We start from the raw sequence: 26,017 nt of genomic DNA, 5'->3' as shown, positions 1-26,017 counted from the left end.
TGCTCATCAACGTCTCGCACAACTTAAGTTCTACGGCTTGAGATGAAAGAAAGATGGAGCAAGTATAATTAGCAGGGATCATGGTGCGACTGGTACCTCATCAGTTCGAGAAATCCCCCTGTCCGTATATATCCTTCGGGGCGTTCGGGATAACACGACGACATCAAAATACTATCTATAGTAGACTTTGTTTTACTTGTTACTTTGTACGCATCAGATTATAACGTGCCATGGCCGCGAAGAACCTCGTCGACATTGGTCATTAAGTTGGAATTATAGCTCGATGAATATATTTTGCATTGACATCCAGAGACTTCGATCCCTAAAACCGACATAACATTCACTGCCCACCATACAGCTTTGTCGAAAGCCTCAAATCCGCTTAGCGTAGAAGAGGAGAAGATAAAGGTGCTTCCGGATACTGCGAGAATCTTTGTCCGGTTCTCAAAAGCATCGAAGCGAACAGGGAAGCCCTCTCATTGTTCATCACGTTGCTCGAAGCCAGTACCTGTATTCTCCAGGTTCGATCGCCAGCAAATGAGCGGACATACAGCCGGTTGGCCATATTGACCTGTGCATCAATTGAAGAGTGCAATGTCTGTGTGTGCTTTAATGAGAAGGAGAAGCAACCGCTTGTAGATACATGATTCAATCCGCAGGAAAAGTCACTACCACTCGGCCAGTAAGTACAGTTATCGATGATGTCGGGAAGTTCAAGATGGCAGTGTCGGGAAATGGCAACATAATTGTCATATACACTCTGGCAAAGATTACTAACTGTCCAAGTCTGCCGCAGTTGCACTCGAATGGGACAGCGGTTAATACATGGTCCAACAATCGCTTCCACTCCTTTGATGGGTATGCCACGGGTGTTTAGCCCCAGCAGGAATGTTACATCTTCGGTAGTGGCCATCTCCGCCAGGGTAAAAGCGAATGCCTTGACAAGCATCGCAAGGGTGATCCCAGGCGGCGGCGTGGGAAGTTCACCAGCCACGATTGTTGTTACATCTGCAGCGTTGTCCTCTGCAAGCGTTGGATTCGGTAGAGTGGTAAGAGAAGCTCCCCATATAAAGTCCTTCCAGAACCTGGGCGATTCTGCCGAGCGAAGCTGTGCACAGCCATATACGTAGTCTGCAAAGGGGACTGCTATGGTCGGCGAGAGCAGCTGACCACTGTAGGCTGTCTCCAGACCGGCGAACAAGAGAGACAGCGAAGCCCCATCGCATTGAGCATGAAGCAAGCGTACAATAATTGAATGGTCAGTCTGTGACCGGGAAACAAGTTCGTACTCTGCAGGCAGCTTGGTGGGGACAGGCGTAGTCTCAGGAACAACCTCATCATGAAATTCACTGCTGAGCGAGCCGTAGGTAAACGGAACGTTGGGTTCCCTCAAGACAACTTGGACTGATTGTCCCTCAAGTCTGGTAAAGACAGTGCGTAGGATACTGTGCTTTTGCATCACCACAAGACAAGCGGTTCTTAACTGAATCACATCGATCCTACCATGGATATCGAAGTGCATGAAAACTCGGGTCCACCGACTAAGCAAGAAGGCCTGCATATGTGTCACAGGAAGTATGTCAGTCACTTCAGTAGGATCCAGTCCGAGCTTTGCGAGCTCGTGTGATGCAATAGGCGAGAGACTACCTCCAACAAGGGGAAACGGTGAGAAGCTGAGAGAGGTGACAGCTTCATGCAGCGAATCCGCCCATGATCTGATCCTTGCCGCCAGGCCGGCAACGGTCGGACACTCGAAAATATCGCCGATCGCCAGGCGAGAATGGAGTTCTGATTAATTCCACTGATCAACCTCATCGCATTCAGAGAGTGCCCTTCATGGTCAAAAAAGCTCTCAGAAATGCCGATGTTTCTGCCCAGCATCTTTGTGAATGCGGCAAGCAATACTCGTTCCACATCATCATGAGGGTCTACTCTAGCATTCACAGTGTTATGAAATGCAGCGACAGTAATCTTATTTGCTAGAGCCCTGCGGTCCACCTTCCCATTGCTGTTGACAGAGATTTGCTCCAATACTCTGACTATTCTCGGAACCATATACGGCGGTAATTTCTTATGCAAGGCCTCCCGTACCCACTTTTCGATATCTCGATTAGACGCTTGTTGTAGCGGGTTGTTGCTCAATTGGCGAAGGGGTCGTTCATCATGGTCAGTTGGGAAGCGGAATAGCACCCTTGACCCCCTGCGATCCGGCCGAATGTGGTGGAAAATGGCATCCAGTCCGCCACGTTGAGTTTGTTGTCGGGCCCAGCTGATTTCCACTTGGTAGCCAGACAGCTCGGCTAGCTTGATTAGATCGACTGGCGCGAGAGACGGAATATGTCTGGCGGTTTCATCGAGTGACTCAAGCCAGCCAGGTCCACCAACCCTGTCGACCAATCGACCCTTCAACTGGTCTACAATGAGTCGATCCAGGATAGTCTTTTTATAAGGAATATTGCCTATTGCCACCACAGACGCATCAATAGTTGGCTGCTGCAGATATTCCAAAAGGGACGCGTGGGTCATTCTCCTCACTGAAAAGTCAACCCATTGACCCTCCTCCACGTCATGGATGTGCCGCGGCTGAGCTTGTCGGTTCTTCGTGTGCAAGACCGCAGCATAGCGGTAACAACTGAGCTCGTTGGTGGCTACCATGACGCTTGAGAAGGATTTCCACATGCTCAATAAGCTGCGGGAACCGGTCTGGTAAGGACGTGAAAAAGGCCGGGTCTACTAACAGCTCCTCTCCCATGTGGACGGTTTCCGCCATCTGTGATCGGAAACCATCTAGGGTGAGTAACTTCTGCCTATCACCGGCGAGAGTCTTGCTGACTTGAAATTCTTCGTACAGTGCATACGATCGTATATCACCAAGGAAGATGCGTTTGGCGCCTTGCAGGCACACGATGTCCTCCACAACCTTGAGCAAATATTCAGGGGAAGGGAAATACTGCGCCACAGAGTTGATAACGGCCACATCCACGGAGTTAGACCCGTCAAGATTGCTGATATTGTCAGCTGTTTCCTTCTCCAACCGGACCTTGCCTTGCAAATCAGGAATAGTTGTGACTGCCGCCCGGACAAAATCAACTGCCGTGCCTGATGGCTCAAGCGCAGTGTAGCTCTCTAGCCCCGCCGTGATATTGAACAGGATCATGCCGGTGCCTGTTCCGACCTCAAAGACATGGCCCGGTGGGCCTCCACCAAGAAGTGCGTCAATAGTGCCATCTAGCCATTCACCCATTTCGGCATTATCAATCAAGGCACCGGTATACATTGACTTCCACCCGACGAAGTCCCTCCCAAGCTCACTAGAACAAAGGCAGGAAGAATCGTAAATATTTTTATCGAACAGATTTTGCCAGGCTTCCACTTTGTCCGCGTCGTCCTGGGTTTCTACCTAATATCTGTCAGATTTGCGGTAGCAGGCTGACATTTGAGGATCAGCAGTCGGATACATTTACTGACACCGCAGACCCTTATCGGCGTCGCCATTCGCCATTCTAGATAAAGCATATTCCATGAATTTTACATAAGTTGTAAATCACAGTCCTTCGTTTCAACTAAATGCATTTGATAGGACTTGGCCAGGCTTTTTCTTCCTCTTGGTCATCGAACCTACGTCCCTTTGCCCTTTCAAAAGACTACAGAGATCTCTGCATACATGTGCCCACTGAATAAACTTCTCAAGAACGTAGTATCTTTCGGGAAATATATTGTGAGCCATGCCCTTGCATTCATGACTAAATTGCTGCAAGCTCTGGGTATTTAGGCTCCTCTTGTCCGAGGAATGTGTTTCGGAAATGATCGTTCAGATTAACCGGCGCCCTGATAGTCAAAGAATCTCTCAACCCTTTTCAGTGATTCGATTTCACTCCGGATTCTGCCGTGAAGTAAGTAAGATATATTGATTTCCTGTGGCGTCTGAAGATATATATTGTTTGAATATCATTAGTAGCTTCCAGTTGTTCGGTTGCGACTTCGCTTGGAATTGACGATAAACTTTACACTTTTCAATCCCCGATACGATCAGACGCGGAAGATGTAGACCAATGTTTATTCACTGGTTTCTGGTGCCACAAACACGTTCAGGAAACTTATGGGTAGGACCTACCATAATCTCGCATTCTTGTAATCCATGATTACTTCATTCATATCATTACCTATCAGTAAGCTTCCAACACCTCTACAGAATCCTACTTTTCTTTTGCCTCTTGCCATCGTTCTTGGCCTGCTGATGTTTCTGTTGGCCGTGAGAGCGGTGTGTTCCAACAGCCACTGAACACCCCCTGTAGCAATTCTCCTGTTCCAGTCAATTCAGTGTCACAGACGGCCGTTCTTTACAAATAAGTATTTAAATACTGATGTTTGATTATTAGAGTGTATATAGTAGCGAGCCGGGTTTGGCCCTTAACATTATTACAGTAGATAGCAGATACAGCCCCCCCCCATGATAAGATCCCCGTTCAAACATGTTTTCCCAATACGGGTCTCTGCAACCCGGAACACATTATTGACGCCTTCACCTCACAACTACTTCAACAGTTTCAAGACGAAAAGCCATTGTAATTGATCATTTATTCCGACCGCCGCTTGCAGGTCACCGAATACTCGGTCGCCATCATGATAGCCGGCTCGGAATTGCCATTCTCTTGCTTAGTCTCCTCGTGAAGACTCTCAACATCCTGGGTAGTCTCAACCGCGTTGGTTCCTTTGATCGTACTGAGGTAGTCCCAGTTGCGAATAACCTTCTTGCGCGCCGCACCGAAAGTATCCTTGGCATCGGCAGGGCGGATGGGCCTGACTCCACTGCTGGCGTGGCTGCCAAAAACAGTGGGGAAAAACCGGATGAGTAGAGGCCGCATCACCGGCAGGCACGAACAGATGATACCCACGTTGATCTCCACCATGCTGTGTTTACGTGTCAGCTGAGTGCCCAAATAAGGGTCGAAAAGGTACGAATACTTACGCCCACTTGGCTAAAGTCACCTTGTACCAGGTAAGATCCATACTAGTGACAAATGGCATCATGGTCACAATCCGGACGATTGCAATCACACACGCGCTGTTTACGAAATCACCATATTAGATTAACTAGGGAGAGTGATGACCATACGTCAGACACTTACAAGGAACCCATCATCAGCACTACCATCAATAGCACCCGCTGTTTGAGAGTAGTCTGAAGAGACCAGCAGAGTCGAATGGGTAGTGCCAAGGTGATAAGATCGGAGAACAGGTTGAAAGCCGCATTGGCGTAGACAAAGGAGAGTTGGTCAACACATTTGGCTGTCGGCATTAGGGTCACATCCCAACTAGCCTGCACCGGTATACAGCCGAGGGTAAAGACCAGCAAACTGATGATATTGTACAAGGCAACGAAGACCATGATGCCGTATGTCATTTGCCGGAACCGCTTTTCGGGACTCAAGCGCAGGTAGAACAACAAGATGGACGTTTTGACCAGCCAGATCCCGACAACGAAGATGTCCTCTGCCGCAAGATCATACTGCAAATATCAGTGGTGGCCCGCTATGTATGGGACGTACCTGCGAAACGTACCTGCTTGAAAGGCTTGATCTTACTGAGGTATAAGTCCCAAATGTGAACCCCATATCCGTTCCTGATGTCTGCGCATATTAGTAACGCCATTACCGTACATCTTAGCCTTGATACGTACTGAGCATGCACAAGATGGCAAACAACCACGCGCACACTTGTGCCCAGATACAGAACCCTGCGAGCCCATCAGTAGGATGTCCTCATAATATGCTCGGGATGGGCACTCACAATCATCAACTCCGATGGTCTTCTGGAGCTTACCACGGGTGTACAAGCGGAGGATCAAGACGGCGGTGCCTGTAAGGCAGAGGGCAATATTGATAGAGTAGATCTGATAGTTCTGGTTCGGTGGGTTCACAAAGTTGGGCGTCACGCCATCGGGAGGCGGGGAGGCGGGGATCTGGTTGAGGTCGACCGAAGGCATGGTGGAAGAGGCTTGTCTTTGCGCGTCCGTGAGAGAGCTGGTCCTGTTTCAAGAGCGAAGGTTGCAAAGGACGCTGGCCGTCGCTTCGCTACTTATCCTTCTTGTTCATGGTGCTCTCCAACTTGCCCTGGCTCGAGCGCGGAGGAATGGACTCGTTCGTATGCAGGCCGGAGCGACTACCGAGAGACCATTCTCACCTGCATCGTATAGTTTGCGATCTCCGGGGAACAGAAAATTGCCGTCACTATCCCATTGAGGAGACGCCACTGGCCATCAAATTTCCTAGTCTGGCTGGAAAGGATATGGGAGAAAGCTTCCTGTGTACCTGGATCGTGTGACAACGAGACTAGTCTGGGATACAGTGGTCCGATTATCCTGTCAGGGGCATTGTCAGAGATCCCGGATGCGGCATCGGTTGCATCTGTCAGATGCAGGGGTTGATGGAAATCTGGGCAGAACATGACAGGTTCGAAGACCCTGGGGTTGCCCCAAGAACCTGCCGGGAGATATCACAAAGCCAGGCTGACTGGTTCGACGGTCGTACATAACATGGTGGAGCCGGACAAGGAGGGGAAATTGAGCTGAGGTGGGAATGGGGAGGGGGTGAACGGATGATCGGCGGAGGAAGTGAGTTGAGTGGGTTTGGATTATAGTCTATGATGGGGGAGAACAGTGGTCGAACGGAATGTATGTGAGGCGAGCACAGGCCCTGGCCTGGTCCATGCAAAAGTACAGAGGCCCGTCCACCAACTATGATCCTTCGTCTCTACCTTTGAATCCGGATTTTGTCGTACCTATTGGAGGATCACCTCGTATTCCTGTCGGCTGTTTCCCCGACTTGGCTGAGGAAGCTGGACGTATCGGCTTGTGGCGCACCGTGCGCTGCCTGGACGCCGTCTGGCGCTATCGCTGCAGGTCGCGTTGCCTATCCACTCGCTTCCCGCCAATCAACCTGGCAAGATCCCAATCTCCCCCCTGATGCTGGAGCCAAGTGTGACAAGTATAATAGGTAGGTCGCCCTGGTCATTCCCAACGGAGTGGTTCCATACTTACTACCAGGGACCCCGGTTACATACCCTTGTCTATACTTCTTACCAATGGCGCAGTTTGATCCCAATCTTGAGCAGATTCAGCAGTGTCTGGCCGAGGTCACGGCCGCGGTCGACCAGTATCGCAGTCAAGCGACCACTCCGAATAGTCAGGATGCTCGCTACCAGTTGATGGTGAGGGCCACTCGCTTGGTCAATGTTGTTCGGGGCCCGGCCGACCTCGTCTTTGCCAACTTTGAACATGTACGCTCCAGGTTACCCCAGCCATCATCGGTCAATCTGGAATACACCATGTAGGCTAACGATACGCTATGGCACGCTATGCTAGGTGGTTCGAATTGGCGCAATCCGGACCCTGTTGGAAGCCGGGGTGTTGGATGCCATCCCGACCGGAGGACAGAGCATTTCGGCCTCGGAAATCGCCTCCACAACCGGGGTGGACAAAGAACTTATCGGTAGGCCATCCCTGAGTTCCTGGATGCCCCTGGTCGGCGCTGCCCGGTGGTTCCCTGTCGTTGCCCAACTAAACTGACCCGATTCCAGTGCGCCATATGCGCGCCCTGACTCCATTGGGACCCTTTCGCGAGGCGGGGGAGGAATTGTATGCCCACACCGCCGAGTCGGAGATCCTACTGGCACCCCAAATGCGGGCGGTTTTCAGTCTAATGTAAGTGCGGCGGCCTCTCCTTCCAGGTCTGCACACATGTCCGATGGCTAACCAAAGCCACCTGCTGGCCAGGGTCGATGAGTACTCCCCCGCGACATTGCGGGGCCATGAATATTTTGCGCAGCAGGGCTGGCAGCATCGCATCGAACTGCGCCGCAACCCCTTCACTTTCGTGCATGGCTGCGACGGACAGACCATGTTTGAGTACATTTCACAGAGCCCCGCCCGCGCAGCTCGGCTGAATGATGCCATGGTAGCGGAGGATTCTCTCCTGGCGGAGATTGGTTTGTATCCCTTCAAATCTACGCTGGAGCCACTTGCACAGCCAGACACCGCCACCATCGTGGATGTTGGCGGGGGTCGCGGACATATTCTGCGTCAACTCAAAGAGAGCTTGGCAGGAGTCCCCGGGCGGTATATCCTGCAGGATCGCGAGAGTGTCATCACTGACAATGGTCCGGAGATGGAGGCCCACGGAATCGAGCCGATGGCGCATGATTTCTTCAACCCCCAACCTGTGCAGGGTAAGCAGTCCCCACTATTTCCAAAGCCCCATCTATCAGTCTAACTTAACACATTGATCATATGTATCAGGTGCCCTCGTGTACTTTGTGCGTCGCGTGCTGCATGACTGGCCCGATGAGGAGGTTCGTCAGGTCCTCGCACATCTGGCGGTCGCGATGGATCGGGAGCGGTCGCGAATTCTCATCACGGAGACGATCATCCCTGAAGTGGGCGCGACCGCAACTAATGCGTATATGGACTTGACCATGATGACCTTTGGTGGAAGAGAGCGGACGGTGAAGGATTTTGCGCACCTCTTCGATCTAGCGGGGCTCCAACTGGCCAACGTATACAAGGCACCCGGAGTGCCCATGGTGGTGGTGGAAGCTCGCCTGAAGTGAACTGTTTTGTAGTAAATCAGCCACTCGGAGGTGTGGAGGGGGCTAGTTTGAGAGGATATACTTAGTAGATTGGATTGTGTTGCTTAGACGAATATTAGCTGAAAAGATGAAGCTTGGCGAGAGAAGGCCAGTATTACTATTAGTAGTATAGGAGGACTAACTTACTAGTTAGGTAGTACTTACTTACCACTGGAGAAGGCAAACAGAGAAGGCAAACAGGGTCAGGTGCCGATCGAGCCTATGCAAACAAGGCCAGCCGGTCAGCCGTCAGCCTCCAGCTCCAGCTCTCTCTCTCTCTCTCTCTCTCTTATGTTCCCTTTTCCCTCGCTTCCCTTTTCGCTCTACGCTTGACAGCCGCTCAGATAATGATTTTCACAAGATCATTTTAGTGTCATTATATACTGTATAAAGGGCAAACTTCTTCCCGTTCAGTAGCCCACATGTTCTTCTGTGACATGGAATGACCTTTTGATCCGAACGGACCGACCCTTCTTCAACTCGGCCGCAAAGGTTGGCGTGAGGGGACTATTCAGACCCGCCCGGAAAGCTGAAACCACTGTGGTGGTTATGTTCCGCGTCGCGTCAGGCTGGGGCGATTGCCACACTGCATCATCTTCAGGGTCAGGCCGAGTCCGCGTGTACTCCGTGAAGCTGGTCAGTGGCATGCTTCCGCGGCTTTTCTTCCCCTTGTGGTCAGGTGGGTCACCAAGAACTGCACGAAAGAGAGGACGGAGAGTGACCAGACTACCTGCCGTGATTCCCAATCCAACCTCGATAAAGGACCAGATGTCGATGGAATAGGTCGAATCTGCCACACATAGATTGAGAAGGGTTAGCTGTCTTGGCCATCATTGACTTGAAAGGAGCAACAAGAAACAGACTATCGAAGTAGGTATAGAGGATTCGAGGGGCTCACAAAGCATGGCACTTACACAAGAAATCGATGTCCTTGTAGTAATGCAGGCAAGGTATCCGAAGAATAACTGCTGTACTTGCCCTGGACACGCCAAATGTTAGCCGCTGTACCAACAGCATCGGTGGATTTACGTACACACAACCTAGACTCAGGGTCGCGCCCAGCGCGATCTTCGTCGTGAGAGTGGTTTGCAGCTGGCGAACGAGATCAATGGGCAGAAGTCCCAGCGCAAAGTCACAGACTGCGCAGATTCCACTGTAAACGTACGCCACCCTAATCAGCGTATCGGTGCTCATGCAATTGCCCGGTCCTGTCCGCTCCCAAAATTTTGAGACAGGATGGCACTGAAAAAGCATAAAGAACCAGAACACCAAGCTGATACAAATCGATGCTCCCATAACGATCCACAGGGTTATACGCTGATACGTGTGAACCGACAGTCGAAGGAGCGCCAGCGCAATGGATACTTTAGCGATGCCGGACGCCCAGATATAGATGCACTGGCCCAGCCACCACCACTAGACAGGCCATTCAGTATCTCAACAGTATATTTGGGTGAATAATGAATCTATTTCACGTACTAACATGGCATGGTGAAATTCATCGAAGCTGTGGAAATTACTCAGATGCCGGCCAACGCCATCCTTCGCACCAGCGATTGCGCACGCGGTAAGCACTATATCAAGAACCTGGAGACATGTTAACGATTCATCATCCAGAGCTTTGGCTTAGATACCAACCAATTCTGATTGGATCGGGGAAAACGGAAAACTCGGGTGGGTTTCTCACCATTGCAAGAACCATCAATGTATCGTCCCATCCAAATGCTTTGAGCATCCTCCATCGCACGAAGCATCGAAAGGATACTGTCAGAAGCGATATAGCCATGACCACTACAGACACAGCCACAAGAACCTCACTACGTCCTTCCAGTTGCATTTTCGCGGGTGGTGGCCGGTCAGATGGCACCGGGCAGAAGGAGAACTGGTTGTCGACTGATGTCCTTGTCGACTAATGTCCAAGCATCTAGCTCCTCCCATCATCTTATAGGAACGCCCAGATGTCGGGGGAGCTCTCTTTCAGGGAAAAAGCTATGGTGGGCACTCAGTTCATTCGTAGCGGCGCAGATCAGAGTTTATCACATAGGTCACTTGGGCCACTATGGTGGTACTTGGGCGTAGGCCGTGATGGTGACGACGAATCACACATGGGCGATACCGATAGTATGGTGCAGAATCAACCTCTTGGACCCTGGGCTATGAATTATAATAGCTCGGAGTGGTTCCGCGCTGAAACGGCGGCGGTAGAGGACTGCACGATACGATCAGGACGATCCACCAGTCTGAAACTAGATCAAAGCAATGAAGGTGCAAGGAAGGGAAACGCCCCGTGTTTCGTGCCTTCACTCAGATGTGACTAACATCTTACCAACACCAAACCCACAACCGCTTCTCTCTCCGGGTAACCTACTCCACCATCTGCATTGTTTCTTTATGGAAGTCATATTGCCAATCCATCCAGAACTAAAATTTCGATTAGCCAGATCCGTGTACGCCGGTAGCGTCCATGGCCATGTTACAGACTCGTCCTACAGTTTCTCCATCATGTCCTTATGTGTGAATGAAGAATGTGTCACAGCTTCGCAGTGGCTCAATACTCGTCATGAAATCGTGGTCAGGAAGAGAGTTGTATAATGATGCCGAGTCGCAGTACCTTGACACAATTCGCATTTCACGCGCCCACTAGGGGACTGCGAGCTGTTTCTTGTAAGCTTTCCGTGAGACAGAAATAGAAGCAAGCTGCCTGACGGAGTCATAAACCAAGGTTTAGGGTCATGCAGGGCAACCCTGTCTTAAAAGCTTCGGGTCGAGTTATCTGTGTGGTGACAGCTGGATGAGGTATCCGGAGCCCACACAGGAACCGTTGGAGACAAGCGGACGATTTCATTGGAGTTTGAGAAGCACAATAAGGTTTATGGCCCACTTATACCGAACAACGATGGGACTCCAACAGCCAAATGGTCTAGAACGGATGTCGGCCGATAGAGGGACCCAAGCCGTACAGGAGATTGTTAAGACATAAAGTCCAAAAATCCAAGAATTCGTAGTGGCTGATTTGTTTTTGTCCTCATGGTCAAGGAATTTGTCATAGGAGACCAGTCCTCCAGCATCGTGTCGTGTCTCACTAACGTCTACCCCGAAATTCCGTCACATAATGTTCGTCCGAGGCACAGGCACAATCCCACCGTGTGTGAATACTCTCTAGGCTAAATAAAAAAAATTCCACGTATCATAGTTGAACTTTACCATAGCAGGGCCAATCCCATGGTAGCCTGGGGCGCAAAAGAGGGCAGATCTCCGTGTTCTTCTCGAAGTGTCCCATCTGAGACGATCCTCGCGGTCGTTGCACTCGATGCGGCCTGGACTGATTCCTATTCCTAACTTGGTAATATGTTGCGCCGGTCCACCAGGCTATGCGCCAATGGGATGGGCTCCCCATCCCCTCCCCGGCAATGATGGAGCGGCCTTACGTGCCGAAACCTTGAAAGACGCTCAAGGCTTGGATGCTTGGACGCTTTATATTAGGCAGGGACCGAAACTGGAAGGTACTTCGACACTATATAGGCCTTTGACTATGAACCCAGAAAGGAAGTATAGACGGATGGAGGAACTTGGGGAGAAAGGGAGAGAGAGAACTGCGTACCGCCTACCGCAAGTGTTACTCACAGGCAGCGGCAGGAAACTCGCGGTTACCGCCTTTCTAATTCGCCCACTTCCTCCATCCAATCCGGTTATATCAGTGTTTCATACATCCATGAGTGGCTTTCAGGCATAAATCAGCTTCCATACGTAATTCGGACTAATCTATCATGGTGATGAAGATTCGTACTACCCATCTCATTTTAGCTGACCCATTCTTTATATCCATCAGGAGCTCTTCTTATCTGATATGTTCACTAGTCACCTTGTCCGCCTAATTCGGTTCCAAACACTACTAACTACCTACTTATGACTACAGGCTATGGTTATATTACTACTGATTCGATTGCTAAGTTGCTCTAGACACTGCCAATTACCAGCCATCTAGTGAACCGGTTTCCACCTGTTGTATCGCAATAACTGTTGAAAAGGCTACTCTTACCATCAGCCAGTAGATACCCTTTTTGTGCAGCAAGTCATGACGATATCCCTTCTCAAGAACATGAGAACCCCGGCTAGCACAGCTCTCGCCGAGACAGAAGATCATGACTTTCTTTTGGGTTGTCGCTCATCGGGTTGCCCCAACGATCACTGGCAAATCACGATTGGAGGCCAGATGCTCCCTGGCTCCCTGGCCAACTTTTTCAGCTGTGAGTGTGTAGACCTGAGGCGGTTGCATCCAAAATCAGCAGTGAAGTTTGCGTAGCAAGACACGCACGTTACACCGATCCACAGTTCAAGCTGCTTCTGATTGCCGCTTATGGCTGCCGACAAATGCAGTATGCGTAACAGTCCCCAGCACAGTCGGATAGCCAGCTGACAGCCATGTGCTGGATTGAAGAGATTCGTGTCTTCACACACCTGCGTCATTTCATGATTAGAGTCACGCTGAATGTGTTTAATGTTCTAGGCCAGGCAGGGAGCTATGTCCGATGGTCCCAGCAAATATTTGGGGCCTTGGGTGACTAAAGGCGGAACTCGACGGTTATATGCCAACTTGATACGGCGTTTTTGCGTCACCCTAAGAGGATGGTCCCCGAGATTGACTCGTCGAATGGTTCCAGCAACGAAATAATTGTGGACTTGCCGCCGCGGGACGCATCCGCAGAGGCTATAAACGACCCACTTGCAATTGTCAGGTTCGAGTGGACAGAGGTGGCGTCATGGAGCCAAAATGCTCGAAGGCAACGCCCTGAAACACCAGATCTGCCGTCAAGCCGCGATCGGCAGATGCTAAATTTTCAGTTCCTTTCTTCTTTGTCATCGCACCTGGTTTATTCCTCTCTTCGGATGTCAAGTTTTCCGAAACCTTGGCCTGAGCGATGTTTGGGCCGAAGCTGAAGAGCTGAAGATTGGCCCATAAGAATGTCCCGCCTGGAGTATCGCAATATACTCAGCGAAGGTGACGGTGTCGGGTTTTCCCAACGTCATGATTTCACCCCCGTACGTAGCGCCACCGATGCGATCGGCGTTTTCATCTCCTAAGCAAAACTGCGCGGGACGGAGGACTTCAGCGCTATGGTACACAGTGCCACGTTAGCCAAATACGGAAACACTGGGATGCCGACCCACGCCTTACGAACTCCTTCTGCTGCTGCTCCTTCAGAAGTGCGGAACATCGGAGAATCGCGTTTTTCATTATCAGGACTGTCATCTTTCCGGGCTCTTTATCGACCCTGATATCATTTCGAAGCTACTTGCAAAAGCCTCCGCGTTCCTCCGGTCATACAAGATTTCGTAGCGGATCTTTTCGAAGTTTGCGAGCAGGAGAAAACCCACCACGGTCAAGAAGATGATGGCTTCCAACCTTCAGCCGAAAGCGGATGGAGTTTCATGCAGTCAGCGTTACTGAGTATGGAAATGAGCGAGAAGACGCTGGTTGGTCTAAGTAATCCATGGAACTGCTTGGTTCTACAGAAGAAAAGGAGACCAGGGTTCCGGACGAAAACTTTGCATTTCTAAGTATGATAGGAGCTTTCACAACAACTGAGGGAAGTAATCCTGCCGGTAAGTCGACGCCACGAACTGATGACAATCGGTTCTCCTCTCCTCGAAAGTGCCTCTCGCAGGCTAACCTTATTCCTATGAAGTACATTTAGTTCGACGCCATCCTTATCAGGCTACAGCAGCCCACCAGGGCAAAGGCTAGAGTGAGGAACATCCAAGACTAAAGTTGGGCGCGTCAAACAACCTCGAACTACAACAATGGAACAACTTGACCAGCTTTGCGACGAGCCAACTTTGGAGCGAGAGGCCTGCTGTGTCTATCTCAGGATAGCCGACAGACCATTGCAGAGGCCAGAGCCAACTTACCAGCTACACTAAAACTGAGCAAGATCTAGTTATTGGGTGCTTTGGCGGGTATTCATGCCTTGTCGCAACACAATGATATAATGCCACGAGAACTGTGAATAGTTCATGGGTAATCATGATCATTGAGCAGCAGGTTTCTGCATGGTTCACTGTTACTTCAGCCGAATTCTCGCCTGCGGCATTAATAGACCCCGTGGCTCGTCCAGGACTAGGATCCTTGACTTTTCTCCATTCTGCGCGCAATGGCAAGGTATTAGCGGTGACCTCCACGGATATTGATACCTTTTTCATCAACAATAACGCAGTACCCCTACATCAAAAAAGGCTAGGCTAGACGATTGTAGAAGTCACACCTGTCCACAGGAAATAACCCATCTGCGAAGGCTGCATTGTAGGCCTGAATCAATATGTCCATGTTCACATTGTCTGGCTGAGTCTGGTTCCACCAACTACAATGGCGGGAATCTGCTTATCGAACAAGAGGATTATTGCTGCACATATCCGATATCGTTCTCCCGCCACTTTTTGTCTGAATTATAGAGGTGTGAGCATTGACCATGACCTTTTCAGGGTTGTCTTTATCTTGATTGTCGACAGATTCCGTCAAATTACACTACCGCTCTCAAAGTGCAACCATGGTGGTCTTCCTCATTCTGAGTCTCCGATAACAGCAGTGATCACCCCTCTTCGAACTCGGGCAATGAGCCCACACAGAACGAGCTACGGGCGTCGCATGAGCCAACGGGACATTGCTGAAAGGTATGTCAGGTCGGCGTGATGCGTTGATATAGCGCAGGCCGCTGTGGGTGATTCGGAGCCGGGGCCAGTCAATCATCCTTTAAAGTTTAGTGCAGGTACTAGACGCCATTGTTATAGTCGTAAGTGGAGTACCAACCATATTCAGGATACTGGCTATCTTTAGTATAGAATAAAAAGCCTTACCTAAGCTAAGCATGTCTCTCTCCCAAATTACCTGCGGGAAAGTCTGGCAACCCGCATAATGACGGTGTGGATATTGGAAATGTGCTCGTCGCAATAGAGTTTTAGCTCAAACCAGTGTGCTACAAGGAAAAGCTGGTATACAGGGCAATATGCGCGCCTGCTATCATGGACATCTTCATACCCCTTCGTTGGGCGTCTTCCGCCCATTGAGTGTGTACTTGCGTGTTAAAAATGTCTCAGCCCGAGCAAGAAGAAGACCGTACGAATCAAGATGCATTCACCGAGACCGAGGCATGCTCGTACATGCTTCGTTTGGCTTTAGATAGGACGCCAATTGTGAGACTATGTCTATATGACAGCTGATAGCTATACTAATTACCAGTGTGAGGCACGAGTACGATAGGGCGATTGAGTAGGCAACAATCGGAAGTGCAACAGGTAGCGCTCTGTTAATGGCATTGCACAGCCCAACCACCGATAGCATTTGTGACGAAGCTATCGCCGTCTCATTATTTTGTGGATCGGCTGCGCAATTAAGATCTCTGCATGCTCCAACCTCAGCGAGGAAGATGCATGAAGACTGACAGGCCGATAACATATCTACCAGCGAGTATTTATTACATAGTTCTTATTGTCAGCGCCAGTGTGTACATATAAGCAGTTAGAGTCTACAAAATAAGGGTCAGCTTAGAGAAGTGCTTTTAATTCTCCATGATATCAAGTATAGGAACAGTAGTTAAGAAAGGACTGTACCTTATATTATTACCCTTTTCTCCCTAGTGCTATAAGTACTATATATAAGCTCAACCACCCCTCCTCCGATATTGTTAAATCTAGTGGCGGTAGGATGCAAACCCACTATACTTTCTTTATAAACATGCATAAGGTCCTCTATTATTAGAAGTCTATCCAGTATCAGTCACGATGATCGCCACCTACACCACCTGACCACGGACCAGGGAGATATCCATGAGGACAAATCCACCCATTTTCCGCAGTTCATTGCCATGCATCACAATGGTCTTCGCAATCTACAACCACAGAATACATTGATACTCATCCTGATGATATAGCTTGAGTACTATGAGCGCAGTATGCACAAGGCGTTCATCGTGCTTACTAATACACGCATATCTCTCTAATCATGTTTTATGAATCCATCCGGAAACGGAAACTGTGTGGGTTTCGCTATTCGCAAAGTGCCGAATGATTGGTCAGACAAGCGAGTTCTTTCCTGCCAAATATTTGGACGGGAGACTACGTAATATCTGGTATGCCCGATTAGGAAACGACGATCATGACCGTCTCGGGACGGATAGAACCGTATGAGTAAACGATCCGTGGGACCCTGAAAAGAATTGATGATGAAATTGAACTGCAGCTTGCGCAATTGGAGCATGGTGTATTACAGGGAACGGTATAGAGGATAGTTAATATACTTCAGTGGGCATAACGCGGTAGTGGCGCCATTCACTGCTGATGTAGTAAAATATAGTAGTACTAAGTACTTTTTATATTGGCACAGATTTGGGTCACGCAAGCCGAAATATATATTCCATGAATGATGGCTGTGCTCACCTTCACGTAATATGTAGTACCATGATAAGGAATATTGTCCAGGAAAATATAAGCAGGATACGGTGATGCTGCACCAAATAATATTATTACATTGAATAGAGACTTGGGGTTTTCATAAATTGAACTAGCCAGGAATGAATTTGACCGTCCTGAGCGCTATCATGGGAATATGGCGCTGCAATGTGAGCGTATTTAGTTTTCACCATTAAGTTAGCCTGTGAATGAATTACTAGCACTACTAGTAGTACTTTACTCTCCCATTAAAGAATAGGGTCCGACTTCAAGAAGGCCATCCTGGGGCCCTGGCGGACAATGGTGGCCGTTATCAACATTACTAGTGTTTATCGTACAAGACATCGTTAGGCTAAGGTCCTGGTCCCACTGTGATCGGCAACTCTATCTTCCAGATGTGCAGATCTTATACTCATTGGTTTACTGATGAAGAATGAAATTTATATTAATTACTATTTTTATCCGATTAATCCAAGCCCTATAGTATAAGCGGATGCTGACGCTTCCGGTTTGTTATCTACCGCATGCTCTGCCGTTCCATTGCGCCCTCATGTACGAAATACTCCCGTGTCACCGAGATGCCCGCAGTGGGATCTTCGGCCGACATATTCTCCTTAACCAGCTCATCTTCCGAGTCATGCCGCGACAGCTCGTCTGGCCCCCCGCGCGATACGGACACGGTGGTATGCTGCTTGCTGGCCAATCCCGCAGCTCCGGAGTTGGACAGCTCGTATCCTCGACGGCCGCTGTACGTGCCGGTGCGTGAGTGGGAACCGAAGATCAGCGCGCGTAGGACAGGGAGGCACGATGCGATGATTGCAATGGCAGTTTCGATCATGGAGACCGTGCAAGTGATCATCTGCTCGCCCAAGTGCGAGTAGATAGCACGGATAACTGGTGTCGTTAGCCTGGCTTTGACTTTATGTGATGTGGTGAAAACTAACTGCTAGTGATGACGACGATGACACCCAGCAGAAAGACGGAAATTACACCGAGCTTTTGCTTTCTCGGCATCTTGAGACGGGCTACCTGAGAGATAGGAAGACAGATGACTGTAACGTTAATTCACTATTCAATGAGCTCGTTGTCGGGACTTGTCTTACTGAAGACATCACTGAAGATGTTGACTAGGGGCATGGTTAGCTGTAAGTTCAACAAGACACAAGAGACGGAAGGGCCCATACATAGGATCGTCAACCAGTAGTTAATCGTCGACTGCTTCGCCGAACACGTCACTAGCAGCTTGTCAGTAAACATCTACTGGAGCATCCTGTTACTCTCCCACTCACAATCCGGATTCTCAATGCTCTTCCATTGGCGATCTGGCGGATAGCACTTGAAGACGATGTCGAAGAACAGCACCAGCCAGGCAGCGGCCAGGACACCCAGGGTGATGTTATAGATGGTCTGATACTTGGTGCGATCGGCCAGGCGCTTGTAGAACAGCACCATACTGGCCTTGATAAGCCAGAGCGAGGTGACATACAAGGTGGACCCGGGAATGATCAACTGTGGCAGGGGGAGAACAGAGTCAGCAACGGGCGGAGGTGTGGATGCTTGGGGATGCAGATCCCGATCCTCATACTGACCTTCTGCATGTTGATCTTTTCGGCCGTGGTTGTCTTGGCCATCTCTGACATGCCTGTGGGTGGGGAGAAACGGGTGGTTAGACGTCGCACGGATCACTAGTAGGCGAAAGAAAGGACAAACCCTGGGTGAACATGTAGTGCTGAATGCCCAAGTCACCGATCAGACACAACGCGGCGGCAATAACGAAGAAGTCATCGAGATAGAGCTTTTTGAGGAGTCGCCACCGGATGATCAGCCGAAACACGAGGAAGGTACATGCAGCGACCGTGCAGATATACCATGCCACCTAGAACGCGAAGTCAGAGCACCAGAAGTTAGCAAAAGGCGAGAAAGATCGACATGTCTCAGGAATTGACAGTAGGAGCTCATACCACTTGGCCAACGTCCGGACGAGCCATGGCGATGGACGTGCGATACTTCGGACGCTCACGGCAACAGCAGAGACGTGCAAGGACGAAGAGGCATATTTTGGATCTTATCTGGGGGGCATTCTTGCTAACCCAGGATTAATAACTATCGGACCAGGGGAAAAAGGTCCTTGTCGCTAGGAAATTTCTCGGCCACTTGGTGGTGTTTGCTGCTTGTCGCTGAAGAAGTTTAAGTTTAGCTCAACCAGAACCAGGGCCTGGCAAACCCAAACTGTGAGGGAGGTATGGAACTGTTCTGTCTTGCATTTGGTCCGCCGGTCTTTCCTGGCAATGGGGCCCGTCTAAGACATTGTTCCACAATGATCCACCAGCTCAATGCTGATTGCGGCGCTGGCTGAACTTCGGCGGATCAAGTCCCCGCAATTTAGGCTTGCCCTCGGCCATCGTCCGCGTTGCACCGCGCAGCCCGGTAGACTAGTGGTGTTCCTGGCACCTGCAGGCCTGCAGGAGATCGTCCAGCGCGAGTCACGATCCGTTCAGGGCCAGGGCCGGGGAGGAACACTATCGATTCGGTCCCAACGCCAACAAGCACGTTCCAAATTTCCTGGAAGACAGCAGTAGCAGTGAAAGGAAACGGATTCCGCCGACAGCCAGCTGGTACCTGAGCATTGCAGCCTACCAACTGATGGCGCAAGCCTGGAGCCACCCAAGGTCGGAGGCATCCTAAAACGAGCTTAGTGCCGCATTCACATTAGGTCATACAATGAAATTTAACAGTCTTAACACACACACGGAAATGAAATCATTAGATGAAATTATGTCTCGTAAAATGAAATTGGTTTACAGAAAAGTGCACGCCCCACGGCGGCGTCGCTAGTCACATCGTCACATCGTCTCCATCCTCTACGAATCCAGCAGCACCGGGTTCTGCACCACCGGGTACTTAGGGAAGTTAGGCTTGTATACGGCCTGACAGCGTCCGTTGTAGGCGCCGGTAGTACTCATCTCGATCGCCAGCTCGTTGCCCGGAACTCCCAGGCGGGCCAGAGGACCGTTGACGGGTTGAGCTTGGTCCCATCCGGGGCCGGCGCTGGGCTCCTTGATCCAGGCCACAAACCAGTCGTTCATGTAGTCCGCCAGCTCCTGTTCGGCGGTGGTAACGTCGCTCAACTTGGAAAAGCACTCATTACCACCGTGGAAGAAGGGCACCTCACTGCCGTGGGAGGGGCCAATGCCAGCGACGCCAAGCACGTTCGAGTAGTTACCAAACCAGCGGTAGATCCAGGTGGGCTGCTCACTCGAGCGCACGTCGACAAGATAGTCGGTTGAGCAGAGGAAACGGGCATCACCGTAGCAGGCGCCGCTCTCAAAGGAGACGGACGAGTAATCAGAGCTGTTGTACGCATCCAAGAGCTCCTCGGACGGCACCCAGGCGACATCCGCGTCGAAGGTGTGGATCCACTTGGTGAAGTTGGTGTTTTCGGAAGCATAGGCATAGGCAAACAGACGGCCCTCCTGGTCAGAGTTACCAACCATAAGAGGCAGGGACTTGGGGTAGTAGCCTTGAGCAAAACGCTCGGTGTAGTTGGAGAAGCGAGTGATGTTGTCGACAACGGGGGAGAACCAGGTGTTGGAAGTAGAATTGAAGTAGGTGGTCTGGAAGGCGTAGGTATCAGCCTCGCGCAGGCAGTCCAGCGTGTAGTCACTGGCATTACAGCCGAGCGTCACGTTGGCCGCCAACATATCCTCAACGACCTGAGTCAGAGCCACGCCGGCCGGGGCATAGGCCGGACCGGACTCAGCGTTGGCCGACATCTCCACGGCGCCAGCCAGGAAAGTCTCCGGGTGATTCCAGAGGTAATGGTCCACGTGCACACCGCCAGAGGAGTGACCACCCAGCACGATGTTCGACTTGTTTCCTCCGAAAGCTGCGCCGTCGGTTAGTAACAGTGACTGACTGGCAATGGAACTAGAAAGCATACCTTCGATGTTGTCATAAACCCACTGCACGGCCAAATCAACATCCATGATGCCAAAATTTTGCGACTGGCCCTCCAGTTCCGGGGCATTAGGCGAAGCGTAGATGCTCTCACGGTAGTTGAAGTTGACATAGATGACGTCCTTGCGGGCGAAGTTGTAGCCCTGCCATTGGGCATTACTGCTGCCACCAGTAACCATGGCTCCGCCGTAGATATAAACGAAGACGGGCAGATCACTACCGCTTAGCGGAGTCCAGATGTTCAGGCTGAGGCAGTCCTCGCTCTGGGCCGTGATGGTGGTGCCAGACATGGCCTGCGCGCACGAGGGGCCATAGGTGGTAGCATTGAACTCGCCTCCGGCAAAGGACGACAGAGCCTTAGGGGCCTTCCAGCGGTTTTCACCAGCGGTCGTCTCGGCAAACGGGATGCCCAGGAAGACATTGGTGTCATTTTTCTCGAAGCCACGGACGAGACCCTGGGAGACGGTGACGGACGGGGCCGTGGCCTGGGCGGCACTGACCAGAGCCAGGGCGGTGGCGGTCAGGCCCAGGGCTTGGTCAGCAGTCTTGCGCATCAAGCCCATGATGGAGAATGGCAGTATAGGAATTGAGGATGAGGCGTGCAAGAACAAGAGCTGGCATGATGATGGCCACGCAGCAGGGGGTCCCTATTTAAACGGGTCGCGGGTGAAGAAGGGAAAAGCCGCGCCCGGAAGGCGTGGAATTTGCTCCGAAGGAAAGATTCCATGGTTCTCCACCCGCGCCGCCGTTCCGCTAACTGGCACCTCTCCACCAGGTCGAGACCAGGTCTAGCTTGATTGGTACGGCGAGTTGATGGATGCAAGACGAGGCCAGTCAGAATCAGCCGATTCAGTGGAGGTTAGTACATGGTGCCATTTCTGGATGCTGTTGTATCGAGTATTCTGTCGTCGTCGGGGGGAATCTCTCCCACGTGGTGGACAGAGCTTGGCGTGGGAGGCGCAAAACTATCGATTCTCGAGTCAGTCAGAGACTTCATGTCAGGCCATACTGCTGCCTAGATGCAATGGAGGGGAGAGCAGGCCAGGGAGGACTGTGACTAATGGATATTGCTGGGGATGGGTCGTGCAGAGATACGAAATTTCTTGCCGGGGGTTCAGAAGTCCCTAGAAGCAATCCGGAGGGGTGGAGAAACAAGAGGTATTATTGGTGTTACTCGAGTCAAGAATGGTGAAGTAGTACTATCCGTTGAGAACGAGAGTTGAAGGTGATGAAGAAGCAGCAGAAGCTGATTGTGATGTTGGAAGTTGGAAGGTGGACGGTGGGAAGAGGGAAGCCAGTACCAGTACCGGTTGGAATGGCCACACGTGATGGAGTTATTTACTCGGCCACGTGCTGCTGGTCACTTCTTTCTCCCTCTGTTTCCTTCTCAGTCTACTATCACGCTTACAAGAGGATTCCCATTCAGAGTATTTCCTGGGAGATCTGCCGGCATCACACATTTCAGTCCTAGTCAATCCCGTCTTCGAGGTCTCCACCATGCAAGGAACCGGCTGTTCGTCCCCTTGCCATGTGGTTCGGTTATCGACACTGGACATCCACAAATATCCACCCCAATAAGGTTTTAGTAAAATCGTGATGTTGACAAATACTTCCAAAGAATTATCTATTCGTTCGTCGACCGGCCTGCCCGCCATGAACTGAAGGATAAACAGAGTCAAAAAAGGGAGAGGGTCCGCACACCTCGTGGAGTTTACCCAATTCGGTACCCGCCGAAAACAATGCAGCGAGACGAGGTCAGCAATAGTGTCATACTTGATGGCAAATCTGCGAACGATGGAAGAGGCAGCCATCACGACGTGATATATTGGAGATTGGAGATTGAAAGTTCTACATGATCCTGCTAGATCAGAAGTAGACGTCATTCCCGACCCTAGCGGGATTCAACTGTTTTTTCGCGACCTGCACGAAGGATTACCCATTTGTGGGACCTCTTACATCCCATCGACCTGGTTCTGGAACCAAAGAAAGCCCTGACATGATCCATTCGCTCTACAAATACTGGGTATTGACCGAAGAGGAGTCAACAACATTCGCAGAAGGCAATTTCAACTTAGCCCACGAGGCTCACCGAGATGTTACGACTCGTGACAGCCATGACCATGTTTTCTAGAAAAAGACGAGAAAAAGTACCCCCCACCCCAATAAAGGAATTGTTCGGCATATGGGATCTATAGCTGTTATTAACGGGTAACTCCTGTAAGCTATCACCGGTCATACAGACTGAACGTCGGCTCCCGAATGTTACCAAATATTTGATTTGGTTTGTCCTCCAGTCAACATGGCGTCTCCCAGGATTATTCACAAAAAATCATTGCCAGTTATGGAAGGGAAAACCCTGGCGGTTGTAGTTAAGGCAACTTATGAGCTGGTGAGGAATTTAGTAGGGCGCCTTTACTTCTTTCATCTCCCGATGAGGCACTGCGATATGGCAGAGTATGCCTCAGGCAGTACATATGCATTTCGATCCCAATCTAGCTATAGAGTCTTCATTCTTAATCCCAGTCATATATCTTCAATTTGTCCCACTGTTGCGAGATAATCGTCGCAAGAAAAGGAACCCTCAAAACCTCAGTTCCATCGAGAAAGAATCATGATATAGCTTGACGGTCAAGTTAATTAAGTTTACCAGTTGTTCTTGTCAGAAGCTATGCTGGGAATGAGTGTTGAGGTGTTCGAACTTCTTAGAAAACCGTTAGTCTAGTGTGCTTGCTGGGGCTGACTAAAATGGTAGATCAATTCGTCGTAGTATAAAAGCTTTTTTGACGGTCAAAGAATCAAATCCATCTACTTCGCTCGCTTGCCGTTACTAGTCAACCACATGGCAGGAAAATCTCAAGTAGGCTCATTATACACAAGCAGGTGTGCGAGGACCCCCTCGGGACTCTCGAAGCAATACAAATTTGACCTAAGCAGCGTGAGAGCGAAAAGGCTAATGTCAAACAGCTTGCTTCATGAACTCGCAATATCCACCTCGACTTCGATCGGACATGCGGTTCAATGTCTGAAGATGTAAAGCTTGAAACATCATAAGGTTCTTTAAACTCATATACGAAAGGCGGAGAACCTTCAGACTGGGATTATCGATTCATCACCATGGCCACTCTAGCCTATGTGGACTTAGCGGCTCAGAAAAGCGACGCCAGAGAAGGAAAACCGCCAGACGTGGACGAGCCCAGGCTAGATAGACCACTCAGTCCACCCAGTCCTGTTGCGGATGAGGACTCCGAAGAGGAATCACCGGTCGAAGTGCCCGAAGAGGTACCAGATGAAGACGAATCGGTCAATGAAGAAGTGGTGGTGTCGCTGAGCTTAGACTCCAGCCACTGAGAAGCTTCACCCGTGTTCATGACATAGGTGAAATGTGCAGCGGTGACGATGAGGGTACCATCGCAGACAAGATCACCCATGGCACAGTAAATCTTGACCTTGTCCTTGGGGAAATTGCCGATTTGACCTCCCTCTTGGGCATTGCGGGTGTAACCAAACAGCACAACGCCCTTGATCTTGTCCTTGACGTCGTCAGAAAGCTGCTTGATGGAGTCGTCCATCACGGCTGTTCCTTGACTGTATGGAAATTAGCATGTGCCTAAGGTGTGGTGGAAGGGTATGGAAGAGCCACTAACCTATACCCACCAGCCAGGATCTGGCTGTTAGGGCACTTCGAAGCAGCCAGCTTGAAGAGACTCTCCGCCTCGCTGATGGCAGCCGGGGAAGTGTTGTCAGGAAGTGCATTCGACATGAGATCAGCCGTATATGCGGGCCCCACGCCCTGGCAGAGGACCTGGCCAGCTTTGGCCATCTTAAGGTCGTTGCACACAGCAGGACCAGTGGAGATACCCTTGGATTCTCGTCAGTATTTTGAGTGTTTGATTAGGTGAAAGGAACCCTGTTACTTACGAGCAGGCCAGGCTCAGTAGATGCTCGGGCAAAGATAAATATAATGGGCTTACAAGAGCCCTCGCGCAGTTCGTTGCCATCGGAAACTAACCAATTAGCCGGGGTCGCTCAGTTCAAAGGATGATGGTAACTGCTTACGTTGACGTTCAGCAAGTCCCATGGGACTCGCAGCAGCAAGACCTGCCAGCCCAAGCAGAAAGGATAGAAGCTTCATTGCGGTGTTCACTGGGTGATATGAGAAAAGAACTTCACTGATCGGTGCCCATCGCCTGGGCAGCAGGGCTGAAATTTATCTCTTAGATCTTTCCCACGCGCCCAGCACATCACATGGCGAACCCAGTAGTGTGCCGATGCCCAGAGAAATAGGCTAGTTTCATTGTTTCAGGCAGAAGTATTGATATAGAGTATCTAGAGGCTCAGGGCAAAGGGACCGACAAAATTTTTGCAACCCACGGGCCAAGGAAGGGGCGCGAACCGTGGACTGGGAATTGGCATCGTGGCATGCCGAGGACCCTGAATTAGGGGTCCTGTGCCGGCGCACCAACGGCGTGTTTCACATCCCGAACATGTTCTTGGGTCGCCTACTCCAGGACCCTGACTTTAAGGTTAATTCCGCCGTGTTTGTCTTCGAGAAAACTCGACAGGTACGATTGCCAAGCAACCAATGCATGGTTTTCTCGACTATAAGTGGTTTCAAGTAAACAATGTCCTTCGGACCAAAAAATCAGCCACGGTCGATCAACCGGTCGATCCGGCCACGCCCTCGTCTCGGTGGACAGGTCAGGGACGCAGAATATGGAGAAATGCGAGCCTAATGCTATTAACGTTTCGTTCGCCTAATAAGCTCTAGGATTCAGGGACGGGTAAACATCGTTCAGCAAAACTCTTACGCTGCTGTCATTTGCATGGGTCGTTCCATGGTCGATTTCTTTCTTAGACAGCGAAAAGTCCAACTATGACTGCCACCACCATAGTCGCTATTGTTTGTTCTAATCACCCCCTGTCGGAGCCTGCCGACAATGAAAACCCTTAAGAGTCAACGTCAAACTTATTTCGATACCATAATAATGGTTCG

General features: G+C 50.4%; 10 protein-coding genes across 10 annotated transcripts; 2 read left to right on the top strand and 8 right to left on the bottom strand.

The window, feature by feature from the left end:
* Positions 1–382: 382 nt before the first annotated feature.
* Positions 383–3,277, bottom strand: BO83DRAFT_459319 (uncharacterized protein; the record flags this gene model as incomplete). Its single annotated transcript, XM_025537169.1, has 3 exons — positions 383–1,555; positions 1,648–2,689; positions 2,739–3,277. 3 exons carry the CDS (start codon positions 3,275–3,277, stop codon positions 383–385), a joined length of 2,754 nt encoding a protein of 917 aa, XP_025382078.1.
* Positions 3,278–4,406: 1,129 nt separating this feature from the next.
* Positions 4,407–6,226, bottom strand: BO83DRAFT_383618 (putative integral membrane protein (Pth11)). The gene is made up of 6 exons (XM_025532509.1): positions 5,791–6,226; positions 5,681–5,737; positions 5,563–5,630; positions 5,130–5,509; positions 4,970–5,065; positions 4,407–4,911 (listed from the first exon to the last, which is right to left on the bottom strand). The coding sequence occupies exons 1-6, from the start codon at positions 5,984–5,986 to the stop codon at positions 4,578–4,580; spliced, it is 1,131 nt and encodes a 376-aa protein (XP_025382077.1). The 5' UTR covers positions 5,987–6,226; the 3' UTR covers positions 4,407–4,577.
* Positions 6,227–7,051: 825 nt separating this feature from the next.
* BO83DRAFT_373207 (O-methyltransferase) lies at positions 7,052–8,692 on the top strand. Its single transcript, XM_025530023.1, has 5 exons — positions 7,052–7,278; positions 7,364–7,490; positions 7,579–7,702; positions 7,775–8,226; positions 8,297–8,692. Exons 1-5 carry the CDS (start codon positions 7,084–7,086, stop codon positions 8,605–8,607), a joined length of 1,209 nt encoding a protein of 402 aa, XP_025382076.1. The 5' UTR covers positions 7,052–7,083; the 3' UTR covers positions 8,608–8,692.
* Positions 8,693–9,035: 343 nt separating this feature from the next.
* On the bottom strand, positions 9,036–10,411 carry BO83DRAFT_326784 (cation-transporting ATPase 4; the record flags this gene model as incomplete). The annotated part of the gene is made up of 5 exons (XM_025528053.1): positions 9,036–9,415; positions 9,540–9,604; positions 9,659–10,041; positions 10,105–10,212; positions 10,313–10,411. The coding sequence occupies 5 exons, from the start codon at positions 10,409–10,411 to the stop codon at positions 9,036–9,038; spliced, it is 1,035 nt and encodes a 344-aa protein (XP_025382075.1).
* A 2,517-nt stretch (positions 10,412–12,928) lies between these two features.
* On the bottom strand, positions 12,929–13,841 carry BO83DRAFT_412801 (uncharacterized protein; the record flags this gene model as incomplete). Its single annotated transcript, XM_025534439.1, has 4 exons — positions 12,929–13,347; positions 13,374–13,559; positions 13,616–13,738; positions 13,777–13,841. The coding sequence occupies 4 exons, from the start codon at positions 13,839–13,841 to the stop codon at positions 13,239–13,241; spliced, it is 483 nt and encodes a 160-aa protein (XP_025382074.1). The 3' UTR covers positions 12,929–13,238.
* A 1,011-nt stretch (positions 13,842–14,852) lies between these two features.
* On the top strand, positions 14,853–15,366 carry BO83DRAFT_194067 (uncharacterized protein). The gene has a single exon (XM_025526580.1). The coding sequence runs from the start codon at positions 14,990–14,992 to the stop codon at positions 15,311–15,313; it is 324 nt and encodes a 107-aa protein (XP_025382073.1). The 5' UTR covers positions 14,853–14,989; the 3' UTR covers positions 15,314–15,366.
* A 2,165-nt stretch (positions 15,367–17,531) lies between these two features.
* On the bottom strand, positions 17,532–19,227 carry BO83DRAFT_193976 (uncharacterized protein). The gene is made up of 8 exons (XM_025526577.1): positions 19,029–19,227; positions 18,778–18,943; positions 18,657–18,709; positions 18,357–18,576; positions 18,252–18,302; positions 18,171–18,194; positions 18,012–18,119; positions 17,532–17,961 (listed from the first exon to the last, which is right to left on the bottom strand). Exons 1-8 carry the CDS (start codon positions 19,053–19,055, stop codon positions 17,585–17,587), a joined length of 1,026 nt encoding a protein of 341 aa, XP_025382072.1. The 5' UTR covers positions 19,056–19,227; the 3' UTR covers positions 17,532–17,584.
* Positions 19,228–19,760: 533 nt separating this feature from the next.
* Positions 19,761–21,697, bottom strand: BO83DRAFT_194062 (carboxylesterase). Its single transcript, XM_025526579.1, has 2 exons — positions 21,008–21,697; positions 19,761–20,953 (listed from the first exon to the last, which is right to left on the bottom strand). The coding sequence occupies exons 1-2, from the start codon at positions 21,585–21,587 to the stop codon at positions 19,929–19,931; spliced, it is 1,605 nt and encodes a 534-aa protein (XP_025382071.1). The 5' UTR covers positions 21,588–21,697; the 3' UTR covers positions 19,761–19,928.
* Positions 21,698–22,087: 390 nt separating this feature from the next.
* BO83DRAFT_194027 (uncharacterized protein) lies at positions 22,088–23,115 on the bottom strand. Its single transcript, XM_025526578.1, has one exon. It carries the CDS (start codon positions 22,905–22,907, stop codon positions 22,359–22,361), a length of 549 nt encoding a protein of 182 aa, XP_025382070.1. The 5' UTR covers positions 22,908–23,115; the 3' UTR covers positions 22,088–22,358.
* A 1,055-nt stretch (positions 23,116–24,170) lies between these two features.
* BO83DRAFT_350279 (cutinase family protein) lies at positions 24,171–25,156 on the bottom strand (the record flags this gene model as incomplete). The annotated part of the gene is made up of 4 exons (XM_025528900.1): positions 24,171–24,609; positions 24,669–24,883; positions 24,943–25,028; positions 25,081–25,156. The coding sequence occupies 4 exons, from the start codon at positions 25,154–25,156 to the stop codon at positions 24,171–24,173; spliced, it is 816 nt and encodes a 271-aa protein (XP_025382069.1).
* Between the last annotated feature and the right edge of the window lie 861 nt (positions 25,157–26,017).

The sequence above is a fragment of the Aspergillus eucalypticola genome (assembly GCF_003184535.1).
Source record: "Aspergillus eucalypticola CBS 122712 chromosome Unknown BO83scaffold_49, whole genome shotgun sequence".
In the NCBI taxonomy this organism is placed as follows: domain Eukaryota; kingdom Fungi; phylum Ascomycota; class Eurotiomycetes; order Eurotiales; family Aspergillaceae; genus Aspergillus; species Aspergillus eucalypticola.
Note: the sequence above shows the minus strand (reverse complement) of the source record. Positions and strands in the feature narration are given on the sequence as shown.

What these genes read in the sequence shown, in the direction of transcription:
- BO83DRAFT_383618 (XM_025532509.1), bottom strand. Translation starts at nt 5,986, where the DNA reads ATGCCTTCGGTCGACCTCAACCAGATCCCCGCCTCCCCGCCTCCCGAT. An exon ending in GACCATCGGAGTTGATGATT is followed by an intron (nt 5,738 to 5,790) that starts GTGAGTGCCCAT and finishes ATGGGCTCGCAG; the next exon opens with GGTTCTGTATCTGGGCACAA. An exon ending in GTGACTTTAGCCAAGTGGGC is followed by an intron (nt 4,912 to 4,969) that starts GTAAGTATTCGT and finishes ACGTAAACACAG; the next exon opens with CATGGTGGAGATCAACGTGG.
- BO83DRAFT_373207 (XM_025530023.1), top strand. Translation starts at nt 7,084, where the DNA reads ATGGCGCAGTTTGATCCCAATCTTGAGCAGATTCAGCAGTGTCTGGCC. An exon ending in GGTGGACAAAGAACTTATCG is followed by an intron (nt 7,491 to 7,578) that starts GTAGGCCATCCC and finishes ACCCGATTCCAG; the next exon opens with TGCGCCATATGCGCGCCCTG. An exon ending in CGGGCGGTTTTCAGTCTAAT is followed by an intron (nt 7,703 to 7,774) that starts GTAAGTGCGGCG and finishes CCTGCTGGCCAG; the next exon opens with GGTCGATGAGTACTCCCCCG.
- BO83DRAFT_194067 (XM_025526580.1), top strand. Translation starts at nt 14,990, where the DNA reads ATGGCGGGAATCTGCTTATCGAACAAGAGGATTATTGCTGCACATATC.
- BO83DRAFT_193976 (XM_025526577.1), bottom strand. Translation starts at nt 19,055, where the DNA reads ATGGCTCGTCCGGACGTTGGCCAAGTG. An exon ending in CTACTGGTTGACGATCCTAT is followed by an intron (nt 18,195 to 18,251) that starts GTATGGGCCCTT and finishes CCATGCCCCTAG; the next exon opens with TCAACATCTTCAGTGATGTC. An exon ending in CATCTTCAGTGATGTCTTCA is followed by an intron (nt 18,120 to 18,170) that starts GTAAGACAAGTC and finishes TTAACGTTACAG; the next exon opens with TCATCTGTCTTCCTATCTCT.
- BO83DRAFT_194062 (XM_025526579.1), bottom strand. Translation starts at nt 21,587, where the DNA reads ATGGGCTTGATGCGCAAGACTGCTGACCAAGCCCTGGGCCTGACCGCC. An exon ending in GGTTTATGACAACATCGAAG is followed by an intron (nt 20,954 to 21,007) that starts GTATGCTTTCTA and finishes CCGACGGCGCAG; the next exon opens with CTTTCGGAGGAAACAAGTCG.
- BO83DRAFT_194027 (XM_025526578.1), bottom strand. Translation starts at nt 22,907, where the DNA reads ATGACGTCTACTTCTGATCTAGCAGGATCATGTAGAACTTTCAATCTC.